Here is a 14801-nt window from a genome sequence, read left to right as displayed (position 1 = left end):
GACAAAGGCCAGAAAGGAGGGGCTTTCCAGTTTGGAGCTGGCTGGGGATGGGAAGTGAGGGCAGACGGGGTTGTCTGGCTCGCTGGGCCCCAGAATGGACCACGCTGAGGGGTCCCGTTCTCTGGACCTACAAGATCTAGTTTAGACCGTATTCCCATCATCAAATAAACCTCTGCTTTACTGGCTGGCTAAGAGTCACGTCTGACTGCGAAGTGGGGGTGTATGCAGGACCCTCTGGCTTCCCCAGGACCCTACCTGGGCGGACTCACTGTGGGAAGCGCACAGAGGGGCATATGCTGAATGCTCAAAGGTCAGACCCAGGAAGGTGAAGCCGTGTGAGCTTCTTGCCCTGAAGATAGTCTGCTCCATGGGAGAGGAGGCTCCCCAAAGTCCTGACTGGCTTCGTGGGGAGCAGTTGCAGAGCATCGCCCGGGGACTCGGTGACATCCTCAAATATTTACCTGTCCCTTAGGATGGTTCAAAGGTAACAGGAATTTCAGTCCCACCAGGCAAACAGGGCCCTTTAGGAGTGGTGAACCTGGGGGTGGGAGGCCCCTGACCAGGGGAGAGCGATTCAGGAAGTGGGTGTGCGTCAGGCATCAGGCCTGGGGCTCGTATCCCTTAGATCGGCGTCCGTGGAACAGCTCAGATCTCTGTCACGGCCAGTCCTGGCACCACAGAGCCCCATTCTACCCTCGGTCACAGCTGGGCATCCCGAGACAACCCCAGCCAATGACCCAAACAGGCTTCACAGCCTCAGTGTGGTCTGGGCACAGCTGCGGGAGCGTCTGCCAGAGCAGCATTCGCCCCCCGGAAATCAGAGCTGGGACTGAGCGACTGGGGACAGCGCGTCCTGCCCCTCCCGACCCAGCCCTGTCCCCGGTCAGTGCAGGGCTTTCCCAGGGCTGGATTGAAATGACTCAGGGGATGGGTCTGCAGCGCCCCCTGCTGACCAGGCGAATGGCTCTCACGATGAGGAAACGCCTGGCGGTGCCCAGCGTGAGCCAATCACTGCTGAGTAGATGACAGGGAGCCACGTTCTATGATGTCCGGTGAGGGCCCAAGCGAGTGGCAGGGGGGAGTGGGACACTCGGTGAATGTGGGTCACAGCGACACAGCGCTAGCCTGAGAGACAGAGAGCACCACGGACTCCCCAGAGCAACTCCACTGCTGCTCCCCGAGGGTTGGCAGGTTTAGCTCCTTCTTGTTCCTGCTTCCTAGGGGCCCCTCTCCCAGAGGCTGTTCGCTTCCAGCCTTTCTGGCCAGAGCAAAGAGAGAGAAGATCCCCACGGCGGAAGTGTGGGGCAGGAGGCTGCTAACGGAGCTGACACAGAACCCCTGGGCGGCTGTTAGTTAGGGCGGTGGGACGGGGCTCGTCTGCACCCCAGGGACGGGATTGGGCCCCATCGTCTGGACCAGTCTCCTCAGGGCGTGTTAGCGAAACGCAGCAATGACGCCAGCTCGGGAGGAGCTGCAAAGAGCAGGGAGGACAAGAACTTACCCGACGGGACCTGGCCCGAGTCGGGGGATGGGCAGGAAATGAGAGAAACACGATTCAGCTCAGAAACTGACACTAACACGCCAGGGCCAAGAGAACCCAACCCAGCCGGGTCCAGCCAGGTTTGAACGCTGCCCCCTCCCAGGACATCTCCCATCCGCCAGGGATTTCTCGCCAGAGGCCCCACGTGCCCAGCTGTATCTCAGGCTTCACCACCTCCACTGTGGGCTCTCCCGCCTCGCCCCCCAGCCCTGGGAGCCTCCTGTCTAACGAGGGACCCCACAGGGCCTAGAGAACACGGCTCCATCCCCATGTGCCTCCCCCTCCACACACGGACTGAAGAGACTCCAGGAACCTGGGGGGATCCACAATCGGAGCAGAGGGTCCCCGTAAAGGGAAAACAGAGCTGATGGGACACGAGCCCACGGGGGCTGCGCAGGGACCCACCGCTCTCTTGCGCTGTCTCCGTTTGATCTGCTCTGCGGTTTTCAGCTGCGTCTCCAAGGCTCAGGTCGTGCTGAGCCAGCCCTGGGACTGACGCATTCACAACTGAATTCCGTCTCCAGGCTTCACACCGCAGCGTCCAGTATGTGCTGAGCGTGCAACGTCCCTCTGTGTGTTTGAACCTTCAGCACAGGCTGCTACTCCTTGCGCCACGGCATTATGTTCAGTGGCAGCAGGAGCAGGGTGTTGTCCTGGGTGGGTGATGGGCTATTTGGCTCAGTGGGCTGGGTGGGACGGAGGTCCTGCTCCATGTGATCGCCCAGAGGTGCCATGGGCCGCTGGAGCCATGTTCTGTGCCCAGTGAGGGAAGCCCACACCTCTTGCTAGAGCAGCTCCCACTTGTTCCCAGGACAGGAGCTGGAGCTGCTGCTTTGGGGGTGGCAGCAGGAGGCGGCACTGTGGGAGGTTCGAGCTCAGTGATATTCGGGCAGGAACACAAGTGCTGGAGGGGAAATGGGGATTGTTCTGAACAGTTTATGTCAGTGGTTCTCCCTCCACCTGTGGCCCGAGGACAAACAGGGGCTGGCAAACTATGTCTAAGGAGTTCGTGAAAGGCCGTCGTTCCCATAGAACAGTGGGAGTCGTGGGACTCCCCGTGGGAGTTGGCAGACTATATCTAAGATTTCCAAGGGTGTCCGCACCTCCATTTGAAATGTTTTAGGGGTCCCTAAATGAAAAAAGATAGAAACCCCGGGGTTCCTATCTAAGCAATATCTGAATGGAATCTGATGGAACAAAGAAAAGCCAATTCTCCAGCCTGAGGGCTGAATATCAATAACCCACTGCAAACGATGGTGGGGAGAGAGCATCTCAAAGAAAAGACTGCGAGAGGATTTTATCATGGAAAGGGTCAGGCAGCCTAAATAGAGGGGCTGCTATTAGCTCCCCCTATAAACATCACTGGGAACAGGAATTAAATACCACCAGCTCTGTTAGTGTAACGTTATCGTTACAGAAGCCAGGCCCGGGCAAAGAGAAGGAGAAATGCCAAGCAAGAGTTGTAAGGAGTCAGACAAGTTATTCCTTCTTCTCTTGCGCCTTGGCTTTTAAAATCAATTTAGTTCAACCCATGCAAGTGGGTAGAGGTGAACCTGTCGGTCTGAAGGGAAGAGTTGATTCTAGTTTAGCTTCCATTCTTAATTGATTGAAGCTAAACTAAAATAACCCTCCGTCACAGCACAATGAGTGTATCCACACTGGGGTTTTCACTGGTGTAAGTAAACTGGTTTAAAAACTAACTTCAGGTGAATTGGTTCATTTTCATGTAGACGTGGGTAACGAGGGCAGCTCTGCCAGGCGGGGCTGGAACCCGGGAGGCTGTCACTGACGCTGCCTGACCCAGGGTTAAAGCCAAACCCCACAGCAATGACCGAAGGGTTGGGGAAGGGGACAGAGCCACGGACCCAGGATCTCGCTGCTCTAAGGATGCACAGGAGCCGTGTGAGGAGCAGCAGCAGGGCAGGCACAAAGCGACAAAACAGCCTCACAAAGAGGTGGGGTTTTGTATTTTGTTTTACACTGAACCAGCCGCTCCAGGCAGGATGGGCAGCAAACCCCAGGGGTCCCCACTACAGCCACAGGTCCCTGCGTGTGACAGACAGCTGGGATCACGCGGGCCGGTCTGGAGGCTGAGAGATGGGAGAGCAGGTGGGATGTTTGCAGAGCGAACAGGGAGGCGTTGGCTGAAGAAGGTGCTAAGGGGGATAGTGCAGCTGGTTCGGGGAAGAGCAGCAGCTGAGACGAGGCCTGTCCGTGCCCCCCCGATCCTGGGGTGTCGGCTGCCGGTGCGGGGCTCTTGGGACAGGAGGGGAGGGGGCTGCCCAGCAGGGGAGGGGGCTTCAGCGGGAATTTTCCATTGTGTCGGCGTCAGGGGCTTTAAACAAACACAAACATCCCCTGAGACAGGATCAAAATCACCCCCCACACCCGGCAGACACGGGCCCCCAGAACTCTCCCAACCCCTGATAAAACTGTCCCCTCAGAGTCACCCCCTGTCCTCAAGACAGATTCCCTTGTGCCCCACATAGACCCTTCCCCCCCGAGGGCTCTCCCCCAACACACATGGTCCTGGTGGGTTTCATGCTCCCATCTTCCCCTCCTCTGCCCTCTACAACACACACAGACCTCTCCGGCCCATGGATTCCCCCCACCCATAAAGTTGTAGGGACTGGAGTTGTGTGTGGGTGCATCACACCTACCTGAGCCACAAGGGGCACTGTACTCAGCCTCTGTGTGTTCACCTGCAACAGCAAGGGATGTAAGGAATGGAGGAGAGACCCAATGGGGGGGATGAGAACCCCTCCCCCTAATCCCACACAGGCAGAGTCTGTTACCCCAGCCCCAGGGGATCCCTGCTGTAGGTCTGTCCCCTAGAAGGGAGTGGGAGGTTGCCCCTAGCTGTCTGAGTGGGGCTGTGCGCTCTCTCCCATCCCCCATCTCCAAGTATGTCAGACGGGCTCAGCAATCACCACTGAGTCACTCCTGAAAACACCCATGGAAACTGTCCTGCCACCTCCTGGCCCAGCACAAAGGGTTCTGGGGGCGTCTGAGGAGCTGGATGGCAGGGGAAACGTGGGGGGCCCGGAAGGGGTGGAACTCCCCAGCTCTCGCTGGGACGGCCCCAGTTACACCAGCCACACCCTCCCCACTAGTCTGACAAGCACACAGCTCCCGTGTCCTTTGCGGTGAGCCGACCCCACAGACCCGGGACGGCTGTGACCTGAGTGGAATTTATGGAAATGGGGCACTTGGCACCTGGGTAGATTTCAGTGACCCACGCCCTGAGTGTGACACAGAGCCCACGAGAACAGCTGTAATGGGGATGGAGCCAGCGCAGGACACGCCCACCCAGCCACTGACTGTGCCACAGAGCCTAGAGAGTAGCTGTAATGAGGGCGGAGCCAGGGCAGGACTCACCCGTCTCGTAGTAATCGTACAGTCTCACTGGGGCTGCTCTGAGATTCTTCACAGGGAAATCCTGCTCCAGGGAGAAGGTGAAACTCGCCGCCTCCTTCGTCAGCTACCGAGAGAGCAAAAGAGCGAGCGCCTGGGTTGAACGTCTGCACTGGCAGCTTGAACCCCCTCCTCCCCGAGGCTCGCACTGATCCAGCTGCTTCCTTTTGCCCCTGCAGCCTGGAGCAGTGAGAAAATGCTCCCCCCGAATCCCTGTCCCACCCCCTTCAAAATGTGACCCCCTTTCATCACACTCAGGGCCCAGCTCCAGCCCCCCAACCCTGAGCTCCCCGTCGCTCCGTTCACGACCCTCGCTGGGGTTTGGCTGAGTCTGGTCCAATCTCCTCTTCCTTTATGGAAACGGGTCTCTTGGAACCAGGGGAGATTTCAGTCACTCCACACCGTGCATGTGACACAGAGCCCATGAGGGCAACTGTAATGGGGACACGCCCTCCCTGTTCACACCAGGCCCCCGGAGCCCCGAGCCGCACACACTCACCTGGTCCAGATAGAGCGTCACCTGGTCGTTCTGCACCTCCAGCCTCTTCACCAAAGGCTGCTTCTCCAGCTAGGAGCAGAGGGAGGAAACAGCTGAGCCAGGAACAGAGGGGCTGGGGCCGGAGTTACTGCTCTGCTGGAGGCTGGGACATGGGGCACCAAATGCCTCTGTGGCCGAGGGGCCTGGCTGCCACCCCCCATGTCAGTCACAGCTGAGCACTAGGTGTGTGCTAGGGGACAGGTGGGAGTCTAGACATGGGCGTTGTGTCGTAGTGGGAGCTAAGCAGGGTCAGGACCTGCTCAGTGCCTGGATGGGAGACCCAGGGCTGCACAGTGCCCCTCTGCAGGGGGAGCTCCCCCTGGGGGTCAGAGCTGCAATCTGTGCTCTCCTGGGGGTCTGGGCTCTCCCCCATGGATCAGCCCCTGGTTTCATGCTGTGTGACTGGCCCGGCCTGTTCTCCTCCCTGGGAAGCTCACCTGCTGCAGGGAGCTCTTGACGGGGATGTATCCTGACGGCAGCTTGGCCTCGATGATGGCCATGTTGGTGGCTGGGCGCTCCCCACTGTACCTGCAACAGGAGCCGTGCGCTGAGGTCAGGATTTTCCCTGGATACAGACCCCAGGGGGATGGAGGGGGAGGGGAGGCCTCTCGTCTTCTTGGCCCTGCAGGGGTCTCTAATGCCCTCTGCCTGCTCTGGGCTGTGAGCCCTGCTAGCCCCCGGCCAGCCCTGAGCTCCCCAGGCAAGGGACCCGATGCCAGGAGCTCCTTGGGAGCCGACTGTCCATTAGATCAGCCCCGGGACCAGCCCTTTTGTCCCTGGGGCATTCCAAGGGGCCCCTGCCTCTGCCCTGAGCTCTGTGGGGGGATGGCTCCCCCGGCGATCGATTCCTGCCCCGCCCTGGCCCTCCAGTGGGGCGACTCTGCCCCGGCCATTTCCCCGCTGCCTGGGGCCTGCCCCTGCCCCCGGGCGCTCGGACTCAGTGGGGGTGGGGGGCTGGGGCTCGTACCGAGCGTGCAGGACAAGGCTGAAGTGGGATCTGGCGCTCTCGGTGCACTCCTTCGGCTCCGTCTCCACCCGCAGGTCAAAGGTCGCGGCGCTCTTTGGGGGCGGCACGTTGTAGCGCAGAGTCAGCTGGGGAGACAAGCAAGAGGGTTGGGGCAGAGCCTGCTGCCTCCACCACAGCAGATCAGAGCCTGGGCCCAGAGCCAGGTGCCGTGGGGCAGGGCAAGGGCACAGCTAGTCACCGCTGGGCCGGCTGGTCCCCAGGGGCTCCTGCACTCACCTGCACAAAGACACAGCCCTTTCCGCTGGCCCGCACCGTGTACTGCCCGGGGATCTCCTGCAGGGCCGCTTGCTGCAGCACCAGCCGGTTGGCGTTCTCCACGTGGAATTGCTGCCGGGCCCCGGCCTGGGAGCTCACCATCACCGACACAGCCCCGCTCGTGCTGTACGTCAGGGCCGCGTATTTGGCCAGGGCCTGCAGGGCGACCACCGTGTCCTGGGGAGGAGAGTCACCGAGCTGCTGTCACGCTCTGGGGAGAGGAGCCCGGCTCAGACTCACTGCAGCAGGATCGGGACCCGCCGGGGCGCTGACACTGGCACCCCGGCTCCCAGCCCCTGAGGGCAGGGGACTCTGCACCCAGGACTCCCTCTCCCAGGAAGGGCCCCAGCTCAGCTGCGGAGATGCTGCCCCCGGGGGGACCCTTGCTCCACCAGGACCCCAGCGCTGGTTTGCCCCGAGGGCAGGGGTGTTACCTGCGTCGAGGCGAAGCCCCCATAGGGGTTCTGCTGCTTGCTGAGCCAGCGGACAATCTGGGCGGCGGTTGCCATGTCGGCAGCAGACACATTGGGCAGGGAGAGATAGGCCAGGAGCACGTAAGCCGTCATCTCCACCTCTGCTGACGGGGCCTGGTTCCCATAGGGGCTGGGCAGGGCCTTCACCTTCCTCTGCCAGTGCAGCTGTCCCCCTAGGAGAGGGGCCGAGGGAAGGGCAGCCCCACGGCTGCAGTTACAACACAGTGGGTCACCTGTTTGCTTTCCAAAGGGGCCCCAGGGGCTTCCCGGGCCAGCGGGACTCTTGCTCCCCACTGAATACAGCCACCTCTGGGGCAGGACATGGCAGCTGATTCACAGTGCACAGGAGGGCTACACAAGTGTAACACGACACCCCTGGGTGGGTCGTCAGCAGGGACTGAACCCTGGATCTCTGACTCAAAACCCCTGAGCCTCTGCTGCCTGAGCTAGAAGCCAAGCCCAGGTGGGTCACTGGCTCCTGGCAACCCCTAAGCTTCTGGGGTGCAGCCACTAGAGGGGGGCAGAGATCCCCTGTGTTAGTTTGGCCCCCTGCTCAGAGCCCGACCCAGGCAAAGGGCACGGGGCAGAGCTGATGGCGGGTTAACAGCCCCCTCCTGAGTGATCCCTGGGGCCTTTTCAGTCCAGTGTCCAACGGGCCCTCAGTGCACCCCTAGGAGCACAGCTCAGCCTGAGCTCAAATGGAGCCGATGAGAAGCCCTGATGGGGCGCATGGTGCAGACAGAGACGCACCCAGAGGCCTCCTCCCCACCCAACCCCCGCTCCCAGAGCTGGCAGGGCTGTGAGTTGCTTGGGCCTAAAGCAATTGCTTAGTCTGCTTATGCCTAGTGCGGCCACTGCTGGGGCGGGGGGCGGGGGGGGTGGTGCAGAGAGACCCTGAGGGAGTGCGGGGCCCCCTGGGGCTGGGAGCTGGACCCAGCTGAAGGGCAGCGCTGGGGCTGACACTGGGTTATCACCAGACCCCACAGGGTCTTAGGGACCTCGCAGATGGGCCCTGTAATGTCAGAGATGGGTCCTGTTACCCGAGGGCTGTTTCACCCCAGTACCTGATGGCCCCTTGGTGTCCCAAGCAGCAGAGCCCCCACCTCTCCCCTTGCTGGGGCAGGAGCCACGTGCTGCTCCCAGCACTTCTTACCCGCCTCGGGGCAGGGCAGGAGGCGACTCACACAACTTGCGGGCACAGACCAGCTGCAGCTGCTGCGCCAGGGCTTGGAGAGAAGGGACTTTTCACCTGAGCCGAGATACGACAGAGCCGCCCGGACCACGCAGGTGGCTCCTTTCTGTGCGGGACGTCTCCCCAGGGCCTGGCAGGAACCGAGCGCGCCAGGCCTCAGCTCCAGGCACGGCTCAGTCTGAGCTCGAACGGCGCCGAGGAGACGCACAGAGATCACTGGGGCGTGTTCATGACGAGTGTGAGGGACCCAACCTGGGACTCCCAGCGCCCCCTGGCCTCATGCCGAGGGCTCCTTCAGCTCAGCACCGACGTGGGGCAGCGCCACCTCCTGCGTCCCCAGCCGCGCTGCCAGTGGGCCTAGGGCCTCCCATGGGACCTCCTGCCTATGGGGAGCTGGCCCCAGACTGCATCGCTCACACCCGGCCCAGTGCTGCCTGTTCCCCTCCCAGTATTAGCCGAGAAGACTTGGGCAGACACTCCCCAGCTGGGATGTCCCCAACACAGGATGGGGGCTGGGATCCTGCAGCATCTCCCTAGGGCTCGGTTACGACCCGTTCCCTTTGGGAGCTGCCTACGCAAGGCCCTGCCCCACGGGCTCTGAGCCTACTGGACCCCGTCACGCTCCTGGCCCCGGGTGCTTTAGAGGGCTGTGTTGGGACATGGGGCTTTCCCCTCTAGGTTCCCAGCTCCGATCCCCCCAGGCTGGCAGCGACCCAGCCTTGTCCCCTTTTGCTCCATGCGCTGGGCCCTGGGAAGTGGTGGGATGATCTCACTCCAGCTCTGAGGGGAGAAGTGTCCCCATGACAGAGCCCAGCACGTCGGCCCCTCGCTGGCAGCCTCAGCAGAGATCATGGACTGACTGGGCCACAGAGACCCATCTCCCCTGCCAGGCTGAGGAGGTCCCGGGGCAGGGGGACCTGGGTGGGCAGGGCCGTGGGGGGCAGCTGGCCCTGCCCTGTGTCTAGAGGCGGGCAGCGAGGCGAGCACTAGAACGAGGTGCTGCCGGTACCAGCGCTGACGCTGTGCTGGGCCAGGCTCTGAAGAAGGGCGCCCCGCAGCTCAGTGCTCCCCGCCAGCCCGAAGGCGTAGGCCAGCAGCGCCTGCGTGTAGAGGTCGCTGGTGCTCGACTCCCGGAGGCACTGGAGGGCCCTGGTCACCATGGGGTCCTGGGACAGGGGAGACACCAAACAGACTCCCCGTCAGGCTGAGACGGCCAGAGGAGATGCCCCGCGCCTGGGTGTGTCCCATGACAACCACCCCATGGGGCCCTAATACCCCCTCCCGCCACCATGTCATCACCTCCCCTGACCCTGCCCCCACCGCCACCCGCACCCTGCACCCCACAAGCCTTGCCAGACCCCCTCCCCTGAGCGCTAGACACCGAACAGACTCTCCATCAGGCTGAGCTGGCCAGAAGAGACCCCCTGCACCTGGGTGTGTCCCCCGGCATCCACCCCGTGTCCTGGGCCCATCTATAAACAGCTCGCCCAAGCCTCGCCCAGATCCCCCCGAGAGCCAGAGCCAGAGCCAGAGCCAGAAACTGGCCGAGCCGCTGAATCTTTCTGATTCCCTGACACACTGTCCCCATCCCTATCTCTCCCTGACCCGCCTCCAGTTCTAACCTCTCTCCCCACTGCCCCCATCTTACCCCAAATCCCTCCCTGGTACCAACCCCCCACAGCTCCCCCATCTTACCCCAAATCCCTCCCTGGTACCAACCCCCCACAGCTCCCCTCATCTCACCCCAAATCCCTCCCTGGTACCAACCCCCCACAGCTCCCCCATCTTACCCCAAATCCCTCCCTGGTACCAACCCCCCACAGCTCCCCCATCTTACCCCAAATCCCTCCCTGGTACCAACCCCCCACAGCTCCCCTCATCTCACCCCAAATCCCTCCCTGGTACCAACCCCCCACAGCTCCCCCATCTTACCCCAAATCCCTCCCTGGTACCAACCCCCCACGACTCCCCTGTCTCACCCCAAACGCTTCCCTTGCACTAACTCCCCCCTCACTGTCACCAACAATCTCCAATCCCCCCCGACTGCCGGCCCCTCCCCTGGGACAGCCGGGCTTGGCCTCACCGTGAGCGGCTGCCCCAGCTCCAGCAGTGCTGCTGTGATGTAAGCCGAGAGAGAGAGCTCGTCCACCACGCCGCCCTGAGGGGGATGGAGACACCGGGAGCTGGCTCAGACCGAGCTGCGGGTCACGTTGCCAGGATCAGATGAGCCCAGGACAAGCCCATTGGGACAGAGAAGACCCGGCTCCAGCGCTCCGAGGGGCTGGGTTTGGGTCCTGCCTCCTGCTGGGACCTGTCAGGCCCATCTGGGTCCCAAGCAGCTGCCCCCAGTCGTAGCAGCCAGGGAGGCCCCAGGGTGGCAGTGAGTTCCACAGCTTTGTTATAGGGAGAGGCGGTAGCTGCTCCATTGTCAAGGCTGTATAAAATTTCAGTATAAAATCCTATCTGAGCCCCCCTGGAACCAGAGGCTGGGAAGTTGATTTGAACTGACATTTGCCAGATTTCCTGTGAAGACCGGGGGCCGTTTCTGCAGAGGCTGAGGGATTCGCCCCCACGGAGCGAGTTCCTGCTCATTAAATAGTCCTCCCGTTCGGGAATCTGGACTTTGCCTAAGATTTGTCTCCTTCTAGCTCCTGAACGGCCGGGTACAGCCCTGGCCCCTCCCGTAGAGTACCAGCTCCCTGCAAACTCTGGGGCAGTGGCAGGAATTAGGCTGTGAATCGAGTTGGGTGGGAATTTCCTGCTGAAATGATTTCTCTACAGATGACGCAGTTTCCACAAAACCAAAACTTTGAGGGAAAACGTTACTTTTGCTGAAACGTTTCGATTTCCGTTGGGAAAAAAGAAGCGCAACATTCTGCTGTGGGGCGGCGGGGCCCAAATTGCAGCCTCTTGGGTTGGTGACCTGAATCTATACCTTCCACTGCAAACCGGTTCAACATTCAGCTGCACCAGCCTCATGCCCCCATTCCCCCATGGATTTGGTTCTGTCGGACTATGATGCACCACGACCGCCCTTCTGACTGAGCCGCATGGGGAGTTGTGGGAGTCACCCTCAGGCTCTCCATGCCACGCAATGAGTGTGGGGTCTGCTCAGTGCCCGCGGGGAGACCGGGCTGTGCAGGAGCCGGGGGGCTGGGTCAGGGCTGCTCCCTCGTTCGGTGCAATAACCCGCTGCCCCGGCTATTCCAGCCATTCTGCCATTCCAAAAACCCAGGGAAATCCCCAAAACCGACACGGGTCACAACAACCAGCTGCCATGAGGGGGCCCCACCCCCTTCCCCAGTTTATCCCCTCCTCCCCCATCCCATCAGCCCATCCCCCCAGCCTCCCACCTGCAGGGCGTTGTTCAACAGCTTCCCCACACTGCGGAAGCAGCCGCTCTTCCGTTGGTGACGCTGCAGCCACCTTAGGGCGTCCTCTAGGTGCTTCTCGTCGATGGAGATGTAGGGTCTGGCCTGGCCAAAGGACTTGAGAACGAAGGCCGTCAGCCTGGGCAGGGAGAGACCCCATGAGAGGGACACTCTGCAGGAGATGCTGCGGGCCAGGAGGGAGGTGCATGGGAGACCGGGCTGGGGGTGAGCATTGTGGGGGTGAGCAGAGCTGTCAGGGGAGCCCAGAACGGGAACGGGGTGGGGGTTTGGAGTGAGTAAGTGGGGCAGAGCTGTGTGGGGAGCAGGACTCGAGTAGCAGTGGGGCTGGGGGTCAGGCTGCAGTCCGGTAGGCCCACCCAGAGCCCTGACTCGCCCGTGCTGTGCGGCCCCTCACCAGGTGTTGCCCGTGGCGTCGCTCTCCCCAAAGGCGCTGTAAGAGCCATCGTTGTGTTTGTAGAGCAGCTCGCGCTGGTAGCCTGCGGGGACGGGAGAGAGACAGCGAGTCCTGGATCCGCTCACTCCCAGCGGCTAGAATCCACGCCCAGCCTGCGCCCCGTGGGGCCCACTAGCCCTCCCCTCCCCCATGACACTGAGACTCAGAGATTCCAGGGGTCGGTTTGAATAGGGGGATGGAGTTAAGGCTTAATAGGGTCCTGATCTGGGGCTGGATTGGAACCCGGGCCCCAGAGGTGGCATGGACAGGGCCCTCACATGGCCCCGCCATGCCCTGGGGGCGCAGGGGTGGGAGAACACTCACCGCTCTGGAGGAAACCCTTGGCCTTGTCTCTGATCTCCGGGCTCAGCTGCCCGCTCTTCTCCAGGTACTGCTGGATGTAGATGTTGGGAGCGAACCGGACCATGTTCTGCTCTCCGCAGCCATAGGGCATGGCCAGCAAGCGGTCTATGTTCTGCAGAGCTGTGCCCATTATGTCTCCTGGCACCAAGGGAGTCAGGGAAGCAGAGAATTGCCAGGCTGCACAACATCTGCCCCGTCCCTAACACCACGTCAGTGGAGCCCTGGCACGCGGGGTCCACAGCCCCCAGTTCAATTCAGGCCTGGTGGGGTTACGTGGATACGTGGTGATGAATGGCCAAGACGCCAATGCCCTGGCACAGCTTCATGGCATCACTGCAGGAGTCTATTGCCCTCACTGGGGACGAGGCCCTGGAGCACATACTGCAGGGACCAGTCCTGCCCTGGCCCCAGACACCCACAAGACCTCATTGGTCTTTTACATCCGTGATGCCCCGGCCTCTCTGATCAGAGCACTGGGCCACAGAAGCGGCTGGCTGGCGAAGGGCACCGTGCCCTGGCAGGAATGGGGCAGGGGAATTCCTTACCCAGGACAGTCACGTGAGCCCGCTCGGACCCCGCCAGGATGTTAGCAGGCAGCTGCAAGGAGATTTCTTCCGACGCTGTGTAACACGAAGGCAAAGACACACTGTTAACGGCCTGTTGGGAACCTGCATCTGCCTCCAGCCAATCAGATCCCTCCATTCTTCACTGTTCGTGGCTCTCGCCCAGTCACAGCCCCTCTCTCAACCCCAACCTCCCCCAACCATGGCACATACGTGCCCTTGAAGGCGAGGGCTGGGGGTTCTCAGCAGAGGGTCCTGCCTGTGGGACTCCGTCCCTCTCCTGGCCCCAGAGAGCCGGTGTGACGAGCTCTGCAGGGAGCATTGTACACACGAGGGCCAGGCTGCAGGGAAGAGGAGCTGGTACAAGAGGGGCTAGTGAGACTCGGGAGCAGGAGCCGAACGTGCTCGAGCCTTTGGCCCATGGCAGACGGTTCCATAACTGCCCACTAGGGGGTGCATCTTCCCCAAGCAGCTGGGCCTGTACCTGTCCCAGGCAGGTAATTGGCCTAGATGCCCCCTGGTCCGCTCGGGCCTCGCGGCTCCTGTGCCCCTAGGTGGGCCATCCAGTGGCTCAGCCATCACTGACGTGCCGCAGCCAAGAGACGCCCCGTGTTAGTGACACCCACTGAGCCCTGCACAGGCGCTGGGATCCTACCTTCCTGGCAGAGCAGGGAGCTGTGCGCCTTCTCCTCCAGGATCCCGCCCGGCTGTGGGGAAGGAGCATCAGACAGGAGGTCAGGAGAAGGGACCGTGCACGTCACAGCCTGACAGGGCCTGCTGGGTTAGCCAGTGCCCCTAGCCAGGGCAGGATCATCCCCTACAGCCCGTGCTGTGGGGCTCGGGCACATCCAGCTCTCAGTGCCCCAGCGATGGGGCTCCCGTCCCTTCCCCGGGGAGACTGTTCCCAGCCCAGCAGATCTCACGGCTTCTTCCTCTTCAGCGCAGAGCTTCCCTCTGCTAATTCCCTCCACCCCCTCGAGCTCTCCCATGTGTCACACTCAGCCACCCCCCTTGGGGCTTTCCCCCGTCTCTGTCTGCCCCAGGACTCTCCCGCCAGCTCCCTGATCTCGCTGGGATTGGGCCGCATGACGGGGCAGTGCAGGTCAGGGTCTGGGACGCAGACGGCACGGTGCTGGGGTATTATTTTCTGTGGCAGGACAAAGAACAATCACAAGTGCAGACTCGGCCCACGGCCCCCAGGGGGTGAGACCCAGGCCCCGGATCTCCCTCCGCTCTGCCCAGAGGCCCCGACCAGACACTGACCTGGACCAGCAGGGGCTTTATCACGGTGTCCACTCGCCCCTGGGCTGGCACTACAGCCAGCTCGTTGCCACACAGCTCCTCGGTGCGCAGAGCCTCGGTGCTGACGGTGAAGTTCACCTCCCCTGCCGAGCAAGGTGGGAGACACCCCGTTAGACAGACCAACGCCCCTGCCCGAGGCCGAGAGGAGTCCGTGTCTGAGGGTGGGAGGATACTTGAAGGGGAAGGGTGGTGAAGAAGGGAGAGTATAGTACAAAAAGAAACAAAATGAGGAGAGAGAGAATGGGCGAGAAAAGAGAGAGAAGGCCAGAGGGGAAGGAAAGGACAGAGGGAAGTGGTGACTGTGGGAAA

General features: G+C 61.8%; 1 protein-coding gene across 1 annotated transcript in view; it reads right to left on the bottom strand.

Moving 5' to 3' along the window:
• Nucleotides 1-3490: 3490 nt before the first annotated feature.
• The window catches only part of LOC101952926 (alpha-2-macroglobulin-like protein 1), a 53972-nt gene continuing 42661 nt past the window's right edge, over nt 3491-14801 (bottom strand). The window contains exons 21-36 of the mRNA XM_065577458.1: nt 14454-14575; nt 13846-13897; nt 13173-13247; nt 12589-12765; nt 12226-12307; nt 11793-11949; nt 10523-10597; nt 9449-9605; nt 7209-7420; nt 6736-6951; nt 6460-6584; nt 5930-6020; nt 5454-5522; nt 4919-5021; nt 4201-4242; nt 3491-3875 (exon numbers count right to left, since the gene is read on the bottom strand). Coding sequence (XP_065433530.1) covers nt 3841-3875; nt 4201-4242; nt 4919-5021; nt 5454-5522; nt 5930-6020; nt 6460-6584; nt 6736-6951; nt 7209-7420; nt 9449-9605; nt 10523-10597; nt 11793-11949; nt 12226-12307; nt 12589-12765; nt 13173-13247; nt 13846-13897; nt 14454-14575 — 1790 coding nt within the window. The 3' untranslated portion in view covers nt 3491-3840. The remainder of the gene's footprint in view (nt 3876-4200; nt 4243-4918; nt 5022-5453; nt 5523-5929; nt 6021-6459; nt 6585-6735; nt 6952-7208; nt 7421-9448; nt 9606-10522; nt 10598-11792; nt 11950-12225; nt 12308-12588; nt 12766-13172; nt 13248-13845; nt 13898-14453; nt 14576-14801) is intronic.

Source organism: Chrysemys picta, chromosome 24, assembly GCF_011386835.1.
Source record: "Chrysemys picta bellii isolate R12L10 chromosome 24, ASM1138683v2, whole genome shotgun sequence".
NCBI classification, from domain to species: Eukaryota; Metazoa; Chordata; order Testudines; family Emydidae; genus Chrysemys; species Chrysemys picta.
This window is presented reverse-complemented; position numbering and strand designations above follow the sequence as displayed.